At 45.9% G+C, this 18,111-nt stretch overlaps 1 protein-coding gene across 2 annotated transcripts in view; it reads left to right on the plus strand.

Annotated features, from left to right (window-relative positions):
* The window catches only part of frmd3 (FERM domain containing 3), a 55,990-nt gene extending 40,372 nt beyond the window's left edge, over positions 1–15,618 (plus strand). For both annotated transcript variants that reach the window (XM_061817982.1, XM_061817983.1), the window contains 5 exons: positions 183–257; positions 1,773–1,841; positions 2,883–3,007; positions 12,931–13,150; positions 14,513–15,618. In XM_061817982.1, coding sequence (XP_061673966.1) covers positions 183–257; positions 1,773–1,841; positions 2,883–3,007; positions 12,931–13,150; positions 14,513–14,975 — 952 coding nt within the window. In that variant the 3' untranslated portion in view covers positions 14,976–15,618. The remainder of the gene's footprint in view (positions 1–182; positions 258–1,772; positions 1,842–2,882; positions 3,008–12,930; positions 13,151–14,512) is intronic.
* The last annotated feature ends 2,493 nt before the right edge of the window (positions 15,619–18,111 follow it).

Here is an 18,111-nt window from a genome sequence, read left to right on the forward strand (position 1 = left end):
TGTAAACTAAAGCGCTGCACGACATTGCTTTATCCGCACAGCGCCGGTGACTAATCGCCGCCGCAACAAATCACAGAAATGACACGCGGGTCGTTCATGTTTTCACCGAGTGGCGGTGCAACAGATGCTTTGCGATCATGGCGCCATTTGTACGCCTCATGTCTTGTCTGTCTTTGTATTAGGTGTGCAAAGTCAAGTCAGATTAGGACCATGTCCAGTAGCAACATCTTCTTCAAAGGCAGCAGGTTCAGATACAGGTGACATGTTTTTTTGTTCATGTGTTTGTAAACTATGTACTTTATAGAGCTCGTGCACGTGACGTGACCATTTTCACGGCGCCGTGTAGCCGGTCAAAAAGAGTCGCTCGACAGTGTGGGCGACATTGAACCGGAGCCGGATATTCACAATGCCCGAGACTTGTTGTGCTGTTGGTTGTCACAACAGATGAGACAGATATTATTCAAAGAGATCATTCTCTGGAAAACCATCTGAAAAGACCAGAAAAGATCGATGGATTTCGGCAATTAAACGTGATGGATGGGGCCCAACCAAAATACCCACACGCCTGTGTAGCGATCACTTCATTTCAGGAGGGGATTATTATTCTTCACAATCTCAAATTCCCAAGAAATATTTATAATGCCAAGTTGGCTCATTTGAGAACAATGCGTTTAAAAAAAAAAAAAAGACAGGGCGTCGTCTCCAACGTACGCGGAAGCGTGTTGCGGCCACACGTTAAACTTCGGTAAACCTCTCCCTGACAGACGTGTTTTTGTTTTTTTCCTAAATGTTTTACGGTTTCGGACAAAACTCTGGGTGTCGTGCTAAAAGTCGTATTTTCACATCATCTCCAATCGATTACGCATTGAACAATGCTTTGTTTGACCGGCACTTCCAGCCAGTGACGTGATTTGATGACGTAGGTGCACGAGCTCTATATCGGTGTATGCTGTGTGGCTATTAAGGTGCTGTAGCTACAATTACATCTCACTAAATGCGAATATTCCTCACTATTCACCGATTCAGCGAATCATGTTTATCTTTATTTTTTGGCGTAGAACCTATCCTGAGCCATTTGCCGAAAAACTCACCTATTCACAATTGTCTTGCTATTTCTATAACGGTCTAGGATGTCGCACGATGGAACTAAAGCCCCGCCTAATATGAAATTACTAACTGATGTCAAGGAAGTACTGTACCGCATACCAAAGTTGCCATTGAATATTAAACATTGCTGCTGTCGTGAGATTTTTGTATGTGGCCGAAGTGCCAAGTTTAACCTGTGTAGTTAGCAGAAGTTACGAGGCGTCGTTGCCATGTGTACGTTTTTGCTCTGCTGAGCGGAAATTGAAAGATGAGCTTGAAATTATACTCAAGTGTTTTACGAAAGGGTTTGTGGTATATTAAAGGGTTAGGGTACGTACACAGGCAATTCTAAACATTTTGGGGAGGGGGGTCGCAGATGGTTGCGTTTTTTTTCTCTCCTCAGATCATTCTCTTCAAGTCTTTTTAATCTTCTTCTTTTGATTTCGGCTCGTCCCGTTAGGGGTCGCCATAGCGTGTCATCCTCCATGAACGCATATTCGTTTGGCACAGTTTTACGCCGGATGCCCTTCATGACGCAACCCCTCTGCATCTCCCATCCAAGTACTAACCAGGGCCAAGCCCGCTTCGCTTCCGAGTTCCGACGAGTTCGGGTGTTCTCAGGGTAGCATGGCCCCAGGTCTTCTTAATGAAATCGGAAATTTGTGAAATCTGCTTTTTCCCCCCAGTGGAAGAGTAGCCAAGGAGGTGATAGAAGCCAGTTCTAAGATCCAGAGAGATCCACCTGAGGTGCGCAGGTAAGTTCAACTCACGCAGCTGCTACTGCTCAAGAAGGAAACGCAGTCAATCGGGATAATCCGTTTAAATTGGACCGAAACCAGCATAATACGCAAACGCTACAAACATTTGCTGCATTTTGCTGGAAAAAAGCCAATTGGGTCCTTTTGACCGTATGATGAACAAATGTGACGTGAATTTTGTGCTGTGAAGACAATAATGTTTTTCACAGAAATACAATTCTTTGCTGTGATTTTTTTTTTTTTAAATGGAATATTAGTGACTCTGGTTACTTGTGGTATTTGTTAAAAGCAACTCCCAAAATCTGCTTTTTTTAAAGTTATCATTTATCCACTTTCAGCAAAATCATACCAACTCTTATCATTCGGGATCATCGGTCATGATACACAAAAAAAAAACACCATATGCAACCATCACCACCATCACTTGCGCAAAGAAATTTCATGAGTTCTATGAAGATGGCCCACAATGTAATTTGTCAACAAACCCTTTTATCCGTACAAGGTGTTCATCCAACCATCCATTTTCCAGGCCGCTTATCCTCACAAGGGACCCAATCCCAGCTATCTTCTGGCAGGTGGCGGGGTACACCCTGAACTGGTTGCCAGCCAATCACAGGGCACATCAAGACAAACAACCGCACTCGCAATCACACCTAGGGGCAATTTAGAGGGCCCAATTAATGTTGCATGTTTTTGGGATGTGGGAGGAAACCGGAGTGCCCACCCGGAGAAAACCCACGCAGGCACGGGGACAACATGCAAACTCTACACAGGCGGGTCTGGGATCGAACACTTTACCGTGCCGCCATGTTGCGTACCATACAGGAAAATGGAAGGACGAGCAGGGTCGGTGATTGGCTGACAACCAGTTCAGGGTGTACCTCGCCTCCTGCCTGTTGACAGCTGGGATAGGCTCCAGCACTCCCCGCGACCCTCGTGAGGATAAGCGGCAAAGAAAATGAACGGATGACTTTCTCAACTAATTACAATGCTACATAAGTCTTTATCGGTTTTGGGTGTTGGCGTTTGCCTTTTCAGGACGCAGTTCGGTCAGAGTCGAAGCTTTAGCTCTTTGAGCCACAAGAACCTCATCATGAACATGGAACCTCTGGTACCAGCGCTGCCCTCCACCAAGGAGTACGACGAGACGGCCACGGAAAACGGTAGGCGCGCACACGAACAGGCGTCCCCGCAGGGAAGTCATCCGCCCGTCGCACGGAGCGCTAATTGAGCAGCCGATGCTCCCGTTCGCCCGGCAGTCCGGTCTCCCTGGAGACGCCAATTGCCGCCTGCTAAAAATACCTTCCCGTGATCCTCCCCGAGGGTGCCGCCATGTCTGTGCACGCACGCTCGTCTCCGTGGTGGGCACGTGTCAACAATGTTAATGTGCCGTTTGTGACAAGAGAGCCCCTACAATTCATAATCATTGAAATGATAGTTATTATATGGGATAATTATGTGCACTGTATGCACTGATGTAGCGTACTCACATTCACACTTGCCGCAAGCAACATTTACACTTGTTGCTCATCAAATCAGTTTTCATTGAATTGAAGGTTTGATACTGTTGATAAAGGGTCCTGACAAGGCCTTTGCAGTAGTTTCCTTCACTTTGCATTTTCTATTCGTCGTCAATCTCAATTAATATTGTCTGTTCTCTGGTCTGCTGCCATCTGTTCTCATCCGACTGAGACGTAAATCTCAGGTATGAAGAGTAAATGGTAAGAAGGAAAGGTTGACGCCGTGTGGATGTGAGGGATCATCAGGGGTTGGTCGGTTTCCACCAGAACTTCACCTTGGGAGTGTCAGCGACCGACTGGAAGGACGTTGGGATAAAGTGTCCTCCACGTCTAGAATCACCGTCTATATTCAGAGCTCTAATCTCGGACATTAGAAGAGAAACAGGAAGCTGACCCGGCGTCAGTGTTCGACCTTGTTGTGTTTGCGCAGCTTGTCCTCGCGCACGGTGGCGCGGGGCTATCGCTTAGGGATGTTCTAACGGGGATTGGACTGCACTCCTGCCGTGTCCCCTTTTATCAAAGAAAATACTGGACTTTAGATACGGGGTCGTAGGCAGGAGTGCAACGTGAGTCGTTTTCCGTCTCTCGCAGTACAATCTCTACTAGTAAGTAAGTAAGTTTCTTTCGGCTTGTCTCGTTAGGGGTCGCCACAGCGTAACATCTCCGATGAACGCTCATATTTGTTTGGCACAGTTTTTACGCCGGATGCCCTTCCTGACACAACCCCTCTTGGGGAGTAGAGGACCCAGTGAGATACGAACTCACTGAGGCCTAATGTAGCAATAATAACTTTCCAAAAAGGTACGAACATATAATCTGCAGTGTTAAGCATCAAACAGACCGGGACCACATTTCGTCCGCAGTGCGACCTGCGGTCCTCAGCCCATGTCTTCAACACTGGGCAACTGCTGCACGAAAAAATTGAACCGTCTGAGGGAACCACCCAACCAAAAGGTCTTTGTACCATGCCGTACCGTAGCATAGCATGCCATCCAATGGACAGGCACAAAGGTGGTACAGTTGGAATCTAATTCTGTTCTTGAGGTACACTTTGTGTCAACGCTCTCTTAGGGCTGACTCCCAGTTTTATTGTTTTGGGCCCAAACAGGTACAGTTTTGTGCTGATGTTCAATTTGGCTTAGCTCCATGTTTAATTTTCTGGAGCAATAAGAAACGTGTAACTTGCAACTTTTGGGTTTCAGTACCTTTTCAGTAGTTGAGGTCACGCAAAGAGCCGCAGGCTTCAATCCGCAGTAGGACTTGAACTCACGACTCTTCAATCCAAGTTCTCAGAGGCTGACCTTTGGTCCCCCAAACCAAAAAGCGGAACTTTTTGAGGCTACTACCCTCGACAACCGATGGTATCTTCACAGGTATAATGGTGCACTTTTTTCTTTGAAGTGTAATACAACAAATTTTGGGAAAGACCTTCATAAGCACTGACCGACTTGAAGAGAAGAAGAGGAAAATGTTCACCATCCCGTCCGGATCAAGCCCACCTCTCTGTAATCACAGTTAGATTAGTTGCCCCTCTTCCATTAGGACACCCCCCCCCCCCCCCCCCCCGGTTATATTTAGACCCCGAAGCTCCGGTTGATCTGCCGCTAATGCCTCCGCAGTCTTTGTCAACATGGTTGACATTCACACGAGGTGCGGCCATGTCCATGTATCACAGAGAGGGAGAAAGTATCTGCTCAGTGTCGCCCAGTGTCTCTCGAGTGGGTACGTAGAGGCATGTGCGTGTTCGGACGCCAAATGCAGTAAGGGCGTCGCTGCAGACGGTTGGGTCTGAGCTTTGTCATCAGACTCCATGATGGAGGTTCTTGAGCACCGAAACGGCACCGACGCAAGTGAAATACAACTGGAGTTGGAAGGTAGTGAGCGACCCAACCATGGTAACGCGTGTAGTTTGCCACCAGAGGTGCTCGAGGTCCAGGGGACTCAGGAGGAAGAGGCCGGTTCCCTGGAGGCGTACAGCCCGACGGAGGCCGCGGAGGACCTGCCGACATCATCGTCGGTGGTCGTGGCGCAGGCCTTGCGGTGCCAAGTGAAGATCACCACCCAGCGCAGCCTCCACCTACGCATCGCCAACCACACCACGCGGGATGTGTTTGTGCGGCTGGTGGGTCACGGCGGGCAGGTTGCCGGGATCAGTGCCGGAACGCAAGGGAAACCGCTGGAGCCAAGTAAGAGAGGGGAGATCTATGGAGTCTTTGGATTTACGATATCTGTACGTCCTCATTTGTCATACCGGCGGACTGAAATTTAACGCTTGGAAGAAATGATGCTTTCCATTCCGGTCTCCCGTTCCATAAATTTCCAGAAAACAGACAATGTTTAATCACATACTGTAAGATTTCAAAGTAAGTAAAAGATCCAAGGCACATTTCAGGATTTTTCACATAAAGACGAAAAGAAAAATCAGGGATTTAGCAGTTTTGGTGAAGTTGTGTGTGCTGCGCTCTGATAATCTCAACATAGGAGACGCTTAAATATTTTGTGCTGATGTTATGATCCCAAAGTTTTGTGTAATCACAAAAACAAAGACAAGCAGGCACTTCCGTCGATGTGGCGGCGCTACCCGGATGTTTCCGAGGGCATCGGAGGCAAAACGGACAGTTTTTTTGGGCAACTTCAGAGGAATTGCACTCACCAGCCGTGGAATTTCACTCACCTTTTGCGTACAGACATTAGTAATTAGTAATATAGTATTGGTCTTGTCTTACTCATTGTCAAAAGTCAATTTACGGTATGTGGGCGTAGCTTTATGCTACTGTATTGGATATCGTTATGTTGTGCAGGCATACCTACCTGCTGCATGGACCTTTCCGACTGACGATCTTAAGCTCCGCCCCCTTAGCTACACTTGCCATGTCCCGCAAGCTTCCAAAATGGCGACTGAACAGAACAGGTTCGAATTTGATTCTCTATCGCGTATTCCAGATAATATTGAGGTATGTTTTTTTGCCAAATGCGTCAGACTTGTCCAAGAGGGTCCTACGGTGAGGTCTCAACTATTTCACGCAAGGATATGTACACGGAATTATGATTTTGGACGGGGCAGGACGCAATGTCTGAGTTACAGCGAAACGTTGGCGATCGATGCAAAAAAAAAAGTTTGACGCCTCACAAACTTCATATTGAAATCCAACAGGATAAAATAGTGGAATCGTACTGCACATGTGAAGCAGGGTGAGTACTTTTTACTCGGAAAGATCACGAGTAATATCATTGCAGTCTTTATAATTGAGCGGGTGTATTCATTTGACCTGGCTCGTAATGGAATCCAGTGCTCTGTCTTAAAAGTCTGATGTGATACAAATGGGCAAATAAAATTTTTCTTGCATGACATGGCGCATTTACGTATCCCTAACCCGACACACTTCATTCAGCAGGTCAGTGACACACTAACAAAGTGAAAGTTGTTCCCTTACCTTTGAACATACAGCCTTGTGTTTATTGATATTGTCCACACTTAGCTGTACGCGGGCTCTTCCGCGAGCCTTAATCCATCGTAGACACTTCGTCAACTGTGTTTTAGGCTTTGGAAAATGAATCAAACGAGCTAGCTTTCATATATCGGATATCTTTCATCAGAATTGCACGTTCCCCAAGCACATCTGAGGACCATTTTCTTCGTGACTAACTTTTCCAAGCGCACACTACTGACAACCATTATTGCTTGTGGGACAATATGGCGAGAGGGGCGTGTCAAGCCAAGGGTTCAAACAATGCGGCTATCTGATTGGCTATTATTGTACATGTCATTGACAGGTCGGAAAGTGAGTGTCAGATGTGCGCTTGCCTTTGTAGCTGAACGCGTCTGGTTTGTTGTGACAACCACTTGGTGCAAAATGCAGCTCATCCCTGCAAATCTGAACTGTACATGCGTGTGAATGTGTGTGTAAGAATGAGAACAATTCAGAATGCACAGCGTGTGTGTTTTTTCGAGTAGTTACTTGAACTGTACAATATTCATTAGCTGACGGTGCTACTGATGCAAAATGCAAGATGCGTGAAAGTGACTCCTATAATGTAGCTATTAATAATAACCGACTGCTCCATGCTGCAATTTTAAGGAGACAATATTAGCTCGTCTCTGGAGTCTAACCGCACGCGGCGTCAATGAGCCGCCATTGTCGTGGTGAGGGGGTGAGCGCCAAAAATCGTGCCGCTAACTGCCCGTCTCCCAGTTTGTCAACCATGAGACGGACGAACTGGAGTCATTTTTTAATTCAAGATCTTATTAACGTAGCTGAGATTCATTTTATGCTTCTTGCGTAAAACGTGTCGCTTGGACATGTATTAACAGCAAAGGGAAATATCGGAAATAAACAAGTCGACAGATTCTTTTGCGAGGTAGAAAGTAGCGCGGCCGTCCTCGCAATTACAATGCAATCGCTCAACGGTGTCAATTGTATTCCCAACCCGAAACCTCCAAATCTTCTCAAGGAGACATTGAGACTGTGCGTGATTTCACTTCTTGGCAGCGCTCCAGTACGTTCAAGCGTCCTTGTTTCCAGCCCGAGACCTCCCCCATCATTTTGAAGTGATTCGAATCCCTGCACAGTCCAGGATTGCTTTCTGTCGACTGGAGGACAAATTGAAGAGATCCTCAAGGAGAGCCGCAGTATTAATCATTAGATTGCCGTCTTCGTGCTCGAGGTACCACTTGAAACGACGCTCAGCACTGTGTTCACCTTGTGGATAAAAAACAAAAGTGTAAACAACCGAGATCATCCAGTTGCCAAACCATTTCTGGGTCTTGGTGGCTAAACAGGGAGGGCTAGAGTTCTCTGTCTCGGGCCACGGACTTGGAGACATAGTTCCGATCATGCGTCCTCGGTTCAGCCAGAGGCAATAACTCTGAAGTCAATCGAATTGCATAATCTGCAAATACAGAAACGGTTATCGAACCATCCAACTCGGCACGCTCTGTTTTCATCGCGTGTCCCGTCGTATTTATGGTTGCGCTCAGCGGCTGCTCATGTCTGTGAAGCCATTTCCTTGATTTTATTTGTAATTGTTGTGGGTGTACCACATTTAATGTCTTTTAAAAATAAAACAATAGCTTCTGTCTTTTTTTGGGGGGGGAAAATGCATTAACAATTGGTTGTCTTCTTTTCAGAAACCAAACGTCGCATCCACGTTTAACAGGAACAGATGGAACAAAATTATTATGCTACTAATGTTTGACAGACTGGCAAAATGATATTGCTAGCCACTAGCTTGAGGCTGACATGCACTGTATAGTTTTGCAAATCGGGTGTGTGGCTATTGGTGAGAACCCTAATAACCGTCTTATTGTATTACATAATAACCGCTCCATTTAATGATGTTCATTTTGATGACAGTTAAATGATTTTGGAAGAATGCTCAGGGAAAAATATTGTTTACGAACCTCAGGTGCGGGGGCGGACCCAAATGCAGGACTTCTAGGCAGAGGCATAATATTCAATGTGGTTTATTCCAGAAACTGGGTCGTACATGGTGTAGCAGTCCGACAAGGCAGAGGCACAGAAGCGCTAGGCTAGGCGGGATCCAAAAGACATACGGCAAGGGTTCGATGACTCTGAAGCAAACTAACTAACTCAACTGGACACGATCGAACAAAATTTCACAGAATCGCTGTGACTAGGTTCTAGTCTTACTCTAACGTACGCGTAAAAGCGGCGAGTCCCCAAGGCAGTGAATGCGACTCACTAACGCAAGGCAACAAACTGGCAAATGGCAGCGACAAAATCACCGATTTAAATGCCCGTCTAATTGCAGTCTAAATGTGAAACAGCTGTGACCGGTGACAGGTGTCACGGCCCAGAGCAGTGGGCTGGCCACGCCCCTCTTGGACCTAAAAAGAACCCTAAAAGACGCCCAGATCTAGGCCGCAGGTCTTGGGTTTGACACCAATGCTCCACACCTTGGTGAGACCCCCCCCCCCATGTAAATATATATATATATATATATTTTTTTTTTTTTTTATTTTTTTTTTTTTGGGGGGGGGGGTGTGAACGTAACGTACAAAACTGGTGATAAGAGCAACCACAATGGACCCCAGTGTCAATTTGTAGATCCAATGTAACCAGTGACATGACAGGTCAGTACCCGTGGGAACGCGCTCCAGACTTGGTACAGTTTGCCCAGAACTGGTCATTTGCCCGCCCAAATCAAATTCTAAAACGCACTCCCTTTCGTACTGCTAAGTGCAAACTTGTGCAAGGGCAACCTACAGCGCTGACTGCTTTGTGTTTTGCACGTTGACTTCAATTCTCAGGCCAAACGAGCCTTTTGTGCTGCATTTGGTCAAAACATTTCAAAAACGTTGATTTATTTCTGAGGGGATTAATCGCGGTTGTTTTCCAAGTCCTCCTTTTGTCTCACTGGGGCTTTATTGTTGACTCTGTTACCGTGGTAGCGGCCTTCCACTCGCTCCTCGTTTTTTTTCTTTTCTCCAAGCTCCCATCCCTCTTCTGGTTCTGATCGCTCTCAACTCCTGTTACGACCCGACGGTGCTTTGGCCTTGGAGCATTTTACGAAACTGTCAAGCATCCAGTTACTGGAGCATAGAGTGATGGACGTAATCGTGTTAGTTTACGCAGACGCTCTTCGCTGCGTGATCATCTTCGACCACTCTTGCTGCTCTTTGCTGACTAAAACAGCAGCACCTACAGAAGCTCTCAGATGAATTCAAGTTGTCGAAACTGACCGCATGTTCCCTCTTCAGTGTTATTCAAGTTCTTCCGTTGTGTACGTTCATGGTAATCTTGGAAGCCGCGTGAATTCTTCAGCTCATGTGACTTTGAGGCGGCACGGTGGGTCAGTGGGTAAGGCGTCGGCCTCACCGTTCTGAGGTCCCGGATTCAATCCCGGATCCGCCTGTGTGGAGTTTGCGTGTTCTCCCCGTGCCAGCGTGAGTTTTTCTCCGGGCACTCCGGTTTCCTCCCGCATCCCAAAATTCATGCAACATGAATTCCATCCATCCATTTTCTTTGCCACTTATCCTCACGAGGGTCGCGGGGAGTGCTGAAGCCTATCCCAGCTGTCAACGGGCAGTAGGCGGGGTACACCCTCAACTGGTCGCCACCCAATCACACCTACAGTGTCCAATTAATGTTGCATGTTTTTGGGATGTGGGAGGAAACCGGAGTTCCCACCCGGAGAAAAGCCACGTAGGCACAGGGAGAACATGCAAACTCCACACAGGCGGGTCTGGGATTGAACCCAGGACCTCAAAACTGTGAGGCCGACGCCTTACCCACTGACCCACCGTGCCGCCCAACATAAATTGAACACACTAACTTGCCCCTAGGTGTGATTGCGAGTGCGGCTGTTTGTCTCTATCTGCCCTGCGATTGGGTGGCAACCAGTTCAGGGTGTAGCGGGGTACACCCTGCCCGTTGGCAGCTGGGATGGGCTCCAGCACACCCCCTGGCTCTCATGAGGATAAGCGGCAAAAGAAAATCGATGGATGTTACTTTGACTCTTGCCGTTTCAATGCATTTCTGCTTCTCATGTTGTAATACACTGTATATAAATAATAATAACACACACACACACACACCCTATAGACAGTACCCACATTTGCGGTTGCCCCGGGCAACTACATGTGGAAATACAGTGTTAGGGGCTTGTGTGTGTGTGTTAGTAAAAATATAGCCAGCTGTCTTGGATGCATCACACTCGGGGAAGCAGCTGTCGGTCCAGTACTGTCGTGTGATGTTTGACTCAGCCTGTCGACACTTTGCACATCCAGAGTTTATCTCTGGCCTCTTAGACACAAACACACACAGTGACAGATACACAAGCTTGCGCTCAAGTCGGCTCCACATACACGAAAGGAGGAACCTCTTGCAGGCTCTTTGTCCATTGGTCACTCAGTGTGACAATATATGCACTGTAACTTTTATTTTAGAGCGCACACTGTGTGGCATTTGCAAAATAAGATAACGATTATGTTGTGTTGCTTGCAAAAGCGTAGCTCCCCTGTCGTGCAAGCGTGTGAGCGCCATCATGTGGCGAATAGTCAGCTTTTTCTTTGATTTGAGGGTAAAAAATGAAATTGCCCATTCATCATAGACTGTTGGGCCTATAATAAAACTATAAAGTGCGTCTGTGTCATGGTAAACTTGCCTGGCTATGGTGCCGGACTCTGAATTTACAGTGATGGTATGTAGAAATGTGTGTATTCTACTGTGTATGGGCCCTGTGATTGGCCTACGACCAGTCCAGGGTGTGATTTGACGTAGAAAATGGATGGATAGATATTTTGAGGATATCTGTCTGTCTCACAGGTCTGTTGTCCTACGTTAGAATCTCTGTGTGGAGTTTTCAAGTTGTCCCCGTGCTTGCTTGGGTTTTCCCCCGCCGCGGGTACTCCGGCCTCCTCCCACATCCGAAGAACATGCACGCTAGCTCCGTTGAAGACGCTAAAACTCTCTGAGGTTTGAATGTGGCAGTGGCGTTTCCTTTCACAATTTTAATTTTGTTTGTTTATGCTTTAACATAAAAAGTAACAAGTGTAAGTTTTTTTAGATTTGTTTTTTTTTTTTTTAACAAGTGTGATGTGTTTTCTTTCTTTTTTGTCTGCATGTTTGTATGTCCATCCATCCATCCATCCATTTTCTTTTGCCGCTTATCCTCACGAGGGTTGCGGGGAGTGCTGGAGCCTATCCCAGCTGTCAACGGGCAGGAGGCGGGGTACACCCTGAACTGGTTGCCAGCCAATCACGGAGCACGTGGAGACAAACAGCCGCACTCACAATCACACCTTGGGGCAATTTAGAGTGTCCAATTCATGTTGCATGTTTTTGAGATGTGGGAGGAAACCGGAGCGCCCGCCCAGAGAAAACCCACGCAGGCAGGGGGAGAACATGCAAACTCCACACGGGCAGGTCCGAGATTAAACCACGGCACTCAGGACTGTGAGGCCAACGCTTTCCATCTGAGCCACCGTGCCGCCTGTTTTTATGTCATTTATGCCAAAATTAGTAAAATTGCTAAAATTAACGTTTTTTTTTTATTTATAAAGTTTATTTTTATGTCTGCAAGTGTGGAGACTGATTACTGCCCTCTCTGATGCCCAAGTACAAAAACAGACCGAAAAGAAATTCAAAATAATATTATCATTATAATATTGTGCACTTTTAATTCTAGATTATTTGAAGTTAGAAAACCGCCTTCGAAAGGGCACGACACGCCGTATGTGAAGTGAAAGGAAACAGATAAAAACGGGCAGAAACTTGAATAAAAGCGAGAATTTTTATCATTTGAAAAGTTTGGGCTGCGGGCCTCCCCTCGGAGTCCTCCCAGTTGGAGGCCCAACACTTATGGAGCGTCAATTCAGGGCTTAGCTAGCCCTGAAGATTGGGTCGTTGCACAAAGTAAGAAAATAAAAACCATTCAGTGGTCACAAGCGCCACCCACTGGCAGAACTTTGGACACCCCTGCGGCAGGGTAGGAGTAAAAATAAGCAACTGTCATCGAATAAAACAATCATGAAATCATCATGAAAAAAGTGGACAATTGTGTATTGAATGTGAAATCCACGATGTACTCGTGACCCCCGCCAGGCTTCGTTGCCGCCAAGGACTCGTCGGCGCCGACTCCCCTCCCACCTTCGGCCGCTCCCGCCGACCAACAACCGAGCGCGGATGGAGCCAACTGTTTGTCGGAGCTGCCTCCTCCTCGCGTTGCCACGGAAACCTCAGGCATCCGACCTCCGACCCCCAAAGCCGGAAGTGAAACGGACGAGGCCGACGGAGCGCGGACCATCTCCGAGCTGGCCTACAGGTGAGCTCCGCCCGCTCGCTGTCGACTTCATCGGCGGAGCCCATTTCCCCGAGGCCGGAACTTCCCCCGGATACAATTTAGGAGGAAATTGAAAAATATTGAAAGGTTTGAGGTATGTTTGGCTCAACAACCCCAAACACAACACAGTTTTCAGATAAAGTCAACTACCTTGGCTTCTTTTTTTTTTTTTTTTTTTTTTTAAACAAACATTGCGAAAAGCTGCATGGATAACTCCATGACGTTACATTTATTCGGGGGGTACTAATTATAATTGTTTCAACTCATACAATACATCAGGGATGAGAATTTTCTTCAGATTCGCGGAATTCTGGGATTTTTTTCAGCTGAAATTGTCATTTTTGTGAAACGTGTAAATCCGTTGAGAATTTTTTTTTTTTTTTTTTGGGGGGGGGGTGATCAAGACTGGCCGCCAGCATCCATCGGCAAAAAACTTTCATATGGGCACGGCTTGAAAAAAGCATAACTGCAGATAGGAACGAAAACTGTATCAAAATGTCTAACGGAACACACACAAAAAGTGGACGTTCCCGGCAAAGTGCTGTGCACTCTGTGTTCCGATATGATCAATTATGGAAGCCGAGGAGCAAAAAATATCCAGGAGCATATCCAAACCAGGAAACACAAAGTTGTACGCAAATTTCTCAAATATTATATAATTGACAACTGTTAATACGATTAGGCCTATCTGTAGCACTCGCTTACTTTTATATTTCATGATCTCTCTCTTTTATATATATATATATAATTATTAATAACAAATTACTTGTGTACTTATTTCTGAAGTATAACTTGTAAGTGCAGTAGCCTATTGGATATAAATTTCACTCAGTCTACATTTTTATGTCCGAAGTTTGGCAAAATTATTTTGGTCGTTTGGACTCATATTTTAAATTTTCAAAATATTGAGATTGATTGTGATTCATTTAACAGTGTGTTTTATAAATGTATTTAAAATTTATACATTTTCAGTGTTTTTCCAAATTGGTTATTCTCATCCATGAGTACATGCATTTTTCTAATAAGAAAATAGCCATTTACATTAAATTGCATTGCATAAAACAGTAATAAAAATCAAATAAAGCGTGATTTTAAAAAAATGACACATTTTTCAATTTCACTCACACTAAACTTAATCTTTTTCACTTTTTTTTTTTTTAAACCTTTTTCATCAACCTTTCCTGCACAAAACCTCGAAAATGTACATAACGCAACATTTCTTTTTGCTGCCGCCATCTAATGGAAACTTGGGGCACTTGTAACCAAGGTTGAACCAATGATGAAGAGAGAATGGACGGACGGACGGACGGATGACGAAATGTGTTCCCATGTGTTCCCGTTTAGTCCTTGCGCCAGCATGCTTCCCACCCCGGTGGACGAGTGTCAAGGAGGAGTGGACCTGCTCTTCTCGTCGCCGGTCCAGAGCCCCGCCAGGCTCCTGAGGGAGCTTCACGCCGACCCCGACATCCAAGCCCAGCTGGAGGCCGAAAGAGAGCGCGACCGGGCCTTCGAGCGCACCCGTCTGGCCGCGAGGGGCGGCGGCGTCCTGAGCCTGCTGTCGTCCAACGCCCGGCTCAACGCGTGCGTCCTGAGCGTGGCCCGACTGGTCGGCGCGCTGACCGGCGTCCTGTTGGTTACCGTGCCCACGCTCCTCCTGCTGCTGGAGTCCGACCTGGACATGTCCTTCCTCCACGAGATCCGCCAGACGCCGGAGTTCGAGCAGTTCCACTACGAGTACTACTGCCCGCTTCGCCGCTGGATCGTGTGCAAGGTCAGCAAGGCCGTGGAGAACCTGTGGTCGGATTAAACGCGGGACAGGAACGCGCGAGGACCGCGCGGCGACAAAAGGGAACGCATCAATCACTTCAGGGAGAAAGTCTGTCTGGTACGAAGCCTCAAACGTGACTTGGGGGGAAGGCAAATTTGTGGTTGCAAATTGGGTCTGATATCATTCTCGGGTAAAATTTGGACATCTGGGAAAGCAAAGTGGCCCAAAAATCTATATTTATGCACAGGCCCGGACTGGACATTGCGGCGCCAAGATGTAATACGAACACCAAATGCGAACATGTGGTCACAAATGAAGTACAGCTTGTGGACAAAATACCAGTTTCTGGCCAGGAATTCGCATTTGTGGGCACAAATCAGCATTTTGGGCACACGTTATACCTCCCATAGAGCTCTTGCACCTACGTCATCGAATCACGTCACTGGCCAGAAGTGCCGGTCAAACAAAGCATTGTTCATTGCGAAGTTGGTCGAAGACGGCACGAAAATACGTCTTATAGCACGACACCCAGAGTTTTGTCCGATACCGTTAAAACATTTAGAAGGTGATAATAAACGAAAGTACGTGGAAAAATGAGAGACACTTGGCGAAGAGGACCCATATTCTATGCCAAAATCGATGTTTTCGCCGATAAGAAATTGGACCGTTAACCCGCTTCCACTTGTCTTGGACAACTGGATCTACACATGGATCTGGTGAGTAAGTCGGCGAGATTTACACCGAAGAGTTTGAAAGCGTAGAAAAGTCTGGACGCATTCAAATACTTCGTTGCTGGATCCGTTCTTAATGAAGAATAAATCCCACAGAGCGATGGAGCCACTCAGATTTTTTCAATACAAATACCAATATTTACATAAATGACCCCCGGTTTTACACAAACGCGCATTCATTAGCTACGATTGGGGGGGGGGGGGGGGGGAGACAGTGACTCTGCTCCTCCGTACACGAAGCGTGTTGCGGCCACGTGTTAAACTTCGGTAAACCTCTGTGTGACCGACGGTTTATTTTCTATTTTTAAATACTCATTGGACTCATTTGAGAACAACGCATATTAAAAAAGGAAGGACGTTTACTGAAGATTAACATGTGGCCGCAACGCGCTTCCGTGTACGTTGGAGATGACTCCCTGTAATTTTTTTTAAATGCATCGTTCTCAAATGAGCCACCTTGCCATGATAAATATTTCTTGGGAATTTGAGATTGAGAAGAATAATCCCCTCCTGAGTCGTGTGTATTTTGTTGGGCACCATCCATCACGTTTAGTTGCCGAAATCCATCCATCTTTTCTGGTCCTTTCAGCTCTTTTTGACCGGCAATACGGCGCCGTGAAAATGGTGACGTCACGTGCTCGAGCTCTATACGGCCAGAAATTAATTTTAGCGGCAGCATACTCAATTCATGGCCCCATTGTTGTTATTTTGTGCAACCGCCACCCGCCCGGCCTCATTTTGAGGCTCCGTAATATTAGCATGTGATTGGATCTTGTAGCCAGTCTTAACTCCTGCTGTATCTTTGAGTCTTGACCAGCAGAACATCGCGAGATGAGATCGCTGTTAAAATCGACTTTTCTGGCCGAGGAAAGAAGACAAAAAAAGTGCAGAGAACATGCACACCGAAAAAAAAAAAAAAATCAAAGATGTTCAAGACGCTGACAAGCTGATGCAAAGACTTTTGTTGTTGTTTATTTTTAAATCTTGTTTGATGAGCGGCCCAATTCGTCCCCAAGCATGTCCGTCATTAAAAAAAAAAAAAAAAAGCGAGCTAGCGGGAAAAGTTGTCCCACTCTCTTAAGTTGATATATTAAACAAAAAAAAAAAGAGACATAAGTTGTTTTTAAAGGTTTTGTACATTTTTACGTGATGCGGATCTTTCAGGAATTTTTCAGTCAGAGGATCTACTTTGATCTTATTTTGGAAAAAATGTAAAAGTTTACAGAAGACGAAAAGGGGAAAAAAACGAGCAAATTTACACAAGTTTATTGGGGCAAAGGGGCGTATTTTTTTTTTTACGACTCCTACAGCACAAATCGCCGTCGACTCTTTCTGTCAGACCGCGTGATGTCACTTCAGTAACGCGAAGGAGTTTGTTCTTGATCATGTCATGTCCTCATGTGACTCGTGGGCCGGATGTCGGGAAAGGACGGAGGAAAGGTGGACCCCTTAAGATGTGCGTCGCCATGTCAGTGTCGTGCGTTTCCTGTGATGTGCGTCGTGCGGGCTCGAGGAGCCTTTTGCTCTTTTCCGCAACACTGTGTCCAAAACAAACAAACAAAAAAAATTTACTGAGCATCCCATCTCCCAGAAGTGCTCCACTTATTATTTTTTTTAAATGACCTCCATTCGTCCAACCAAAACCAAAACCACCAGTTATCGTGATCAGCCTCTCAGGAAATGGCAACAGCAGCTCAAGTTTTCGTGTCTCCTTCATGAAAAAAATGACATTTACTCGGCGCACAAATTGCCCCCGATGTAACCAGCAGGCTCAAGCATGGTCCCTCTGTCGTACTAAACTCCATTTGTGAACATTTTTACGAATTTGTGGCATTTTTCTGGTGATTAGGATGATGCAACAGATTGTTACCGACACACTTCAAAAAAAATATTAATTAAAATACGCTGGAAGGCTATGAGCGAAAAATTTGAAAGACTGAGAATAATGTGCAGAAGGGTTTAACAATTAGGAAGAAAAGGGGGAAAATGTCACAATGTACAATCATTTTAGCGAGAAATACACCACACACAAAAAAGATATAAGAAAAACATCACCTTAACGTAATAAAGTATTTTTTTCCCAATACGAAATCAATCTGAAGCTTCGAGAAGGCGAAATGATTTTGCTGTGCTTGCAAAATTTCAAGACCAGAAAAATGTCATCAGAGGTTTAATGGACCTTTCCGATGGCGATCTTAAGCTCCGCCCCCCTTAGCCATGTCCCACAAGCTTCCAAAATGGCGATTGAACAGAACAGGTTTGAAGTCGATTCACTATCGCGTATTCCAGAAAATATTGGGGTGTGTTTTTTGCCAAATGCGTCACACTTGTCCAAGAGAGTTCTACAAAGGGGTCTCAACTATTTTCACGCAAGGATATGTACACGGAATTAAGATTTTGGACAGAGCAGGACGCAATGTCAGAGTTACAGCGAAACGTTGGCG

The sequence above is a fragment of the Syngnathoides biaculeatus genome, chromosome 4, assembly GCF_019802595.1.
Source record: "Syngnathoides biaculeatus isolate LvHL_M chromosome 4, ASM1980259v1, whole genome shotgun sequence".
NCBI lineage: Eukaryota > Metazoa > Chordata > Actinopteri > Syngnathiformes > Syngnathidae > Syngnathoides > Syngnathoides biaculeatus.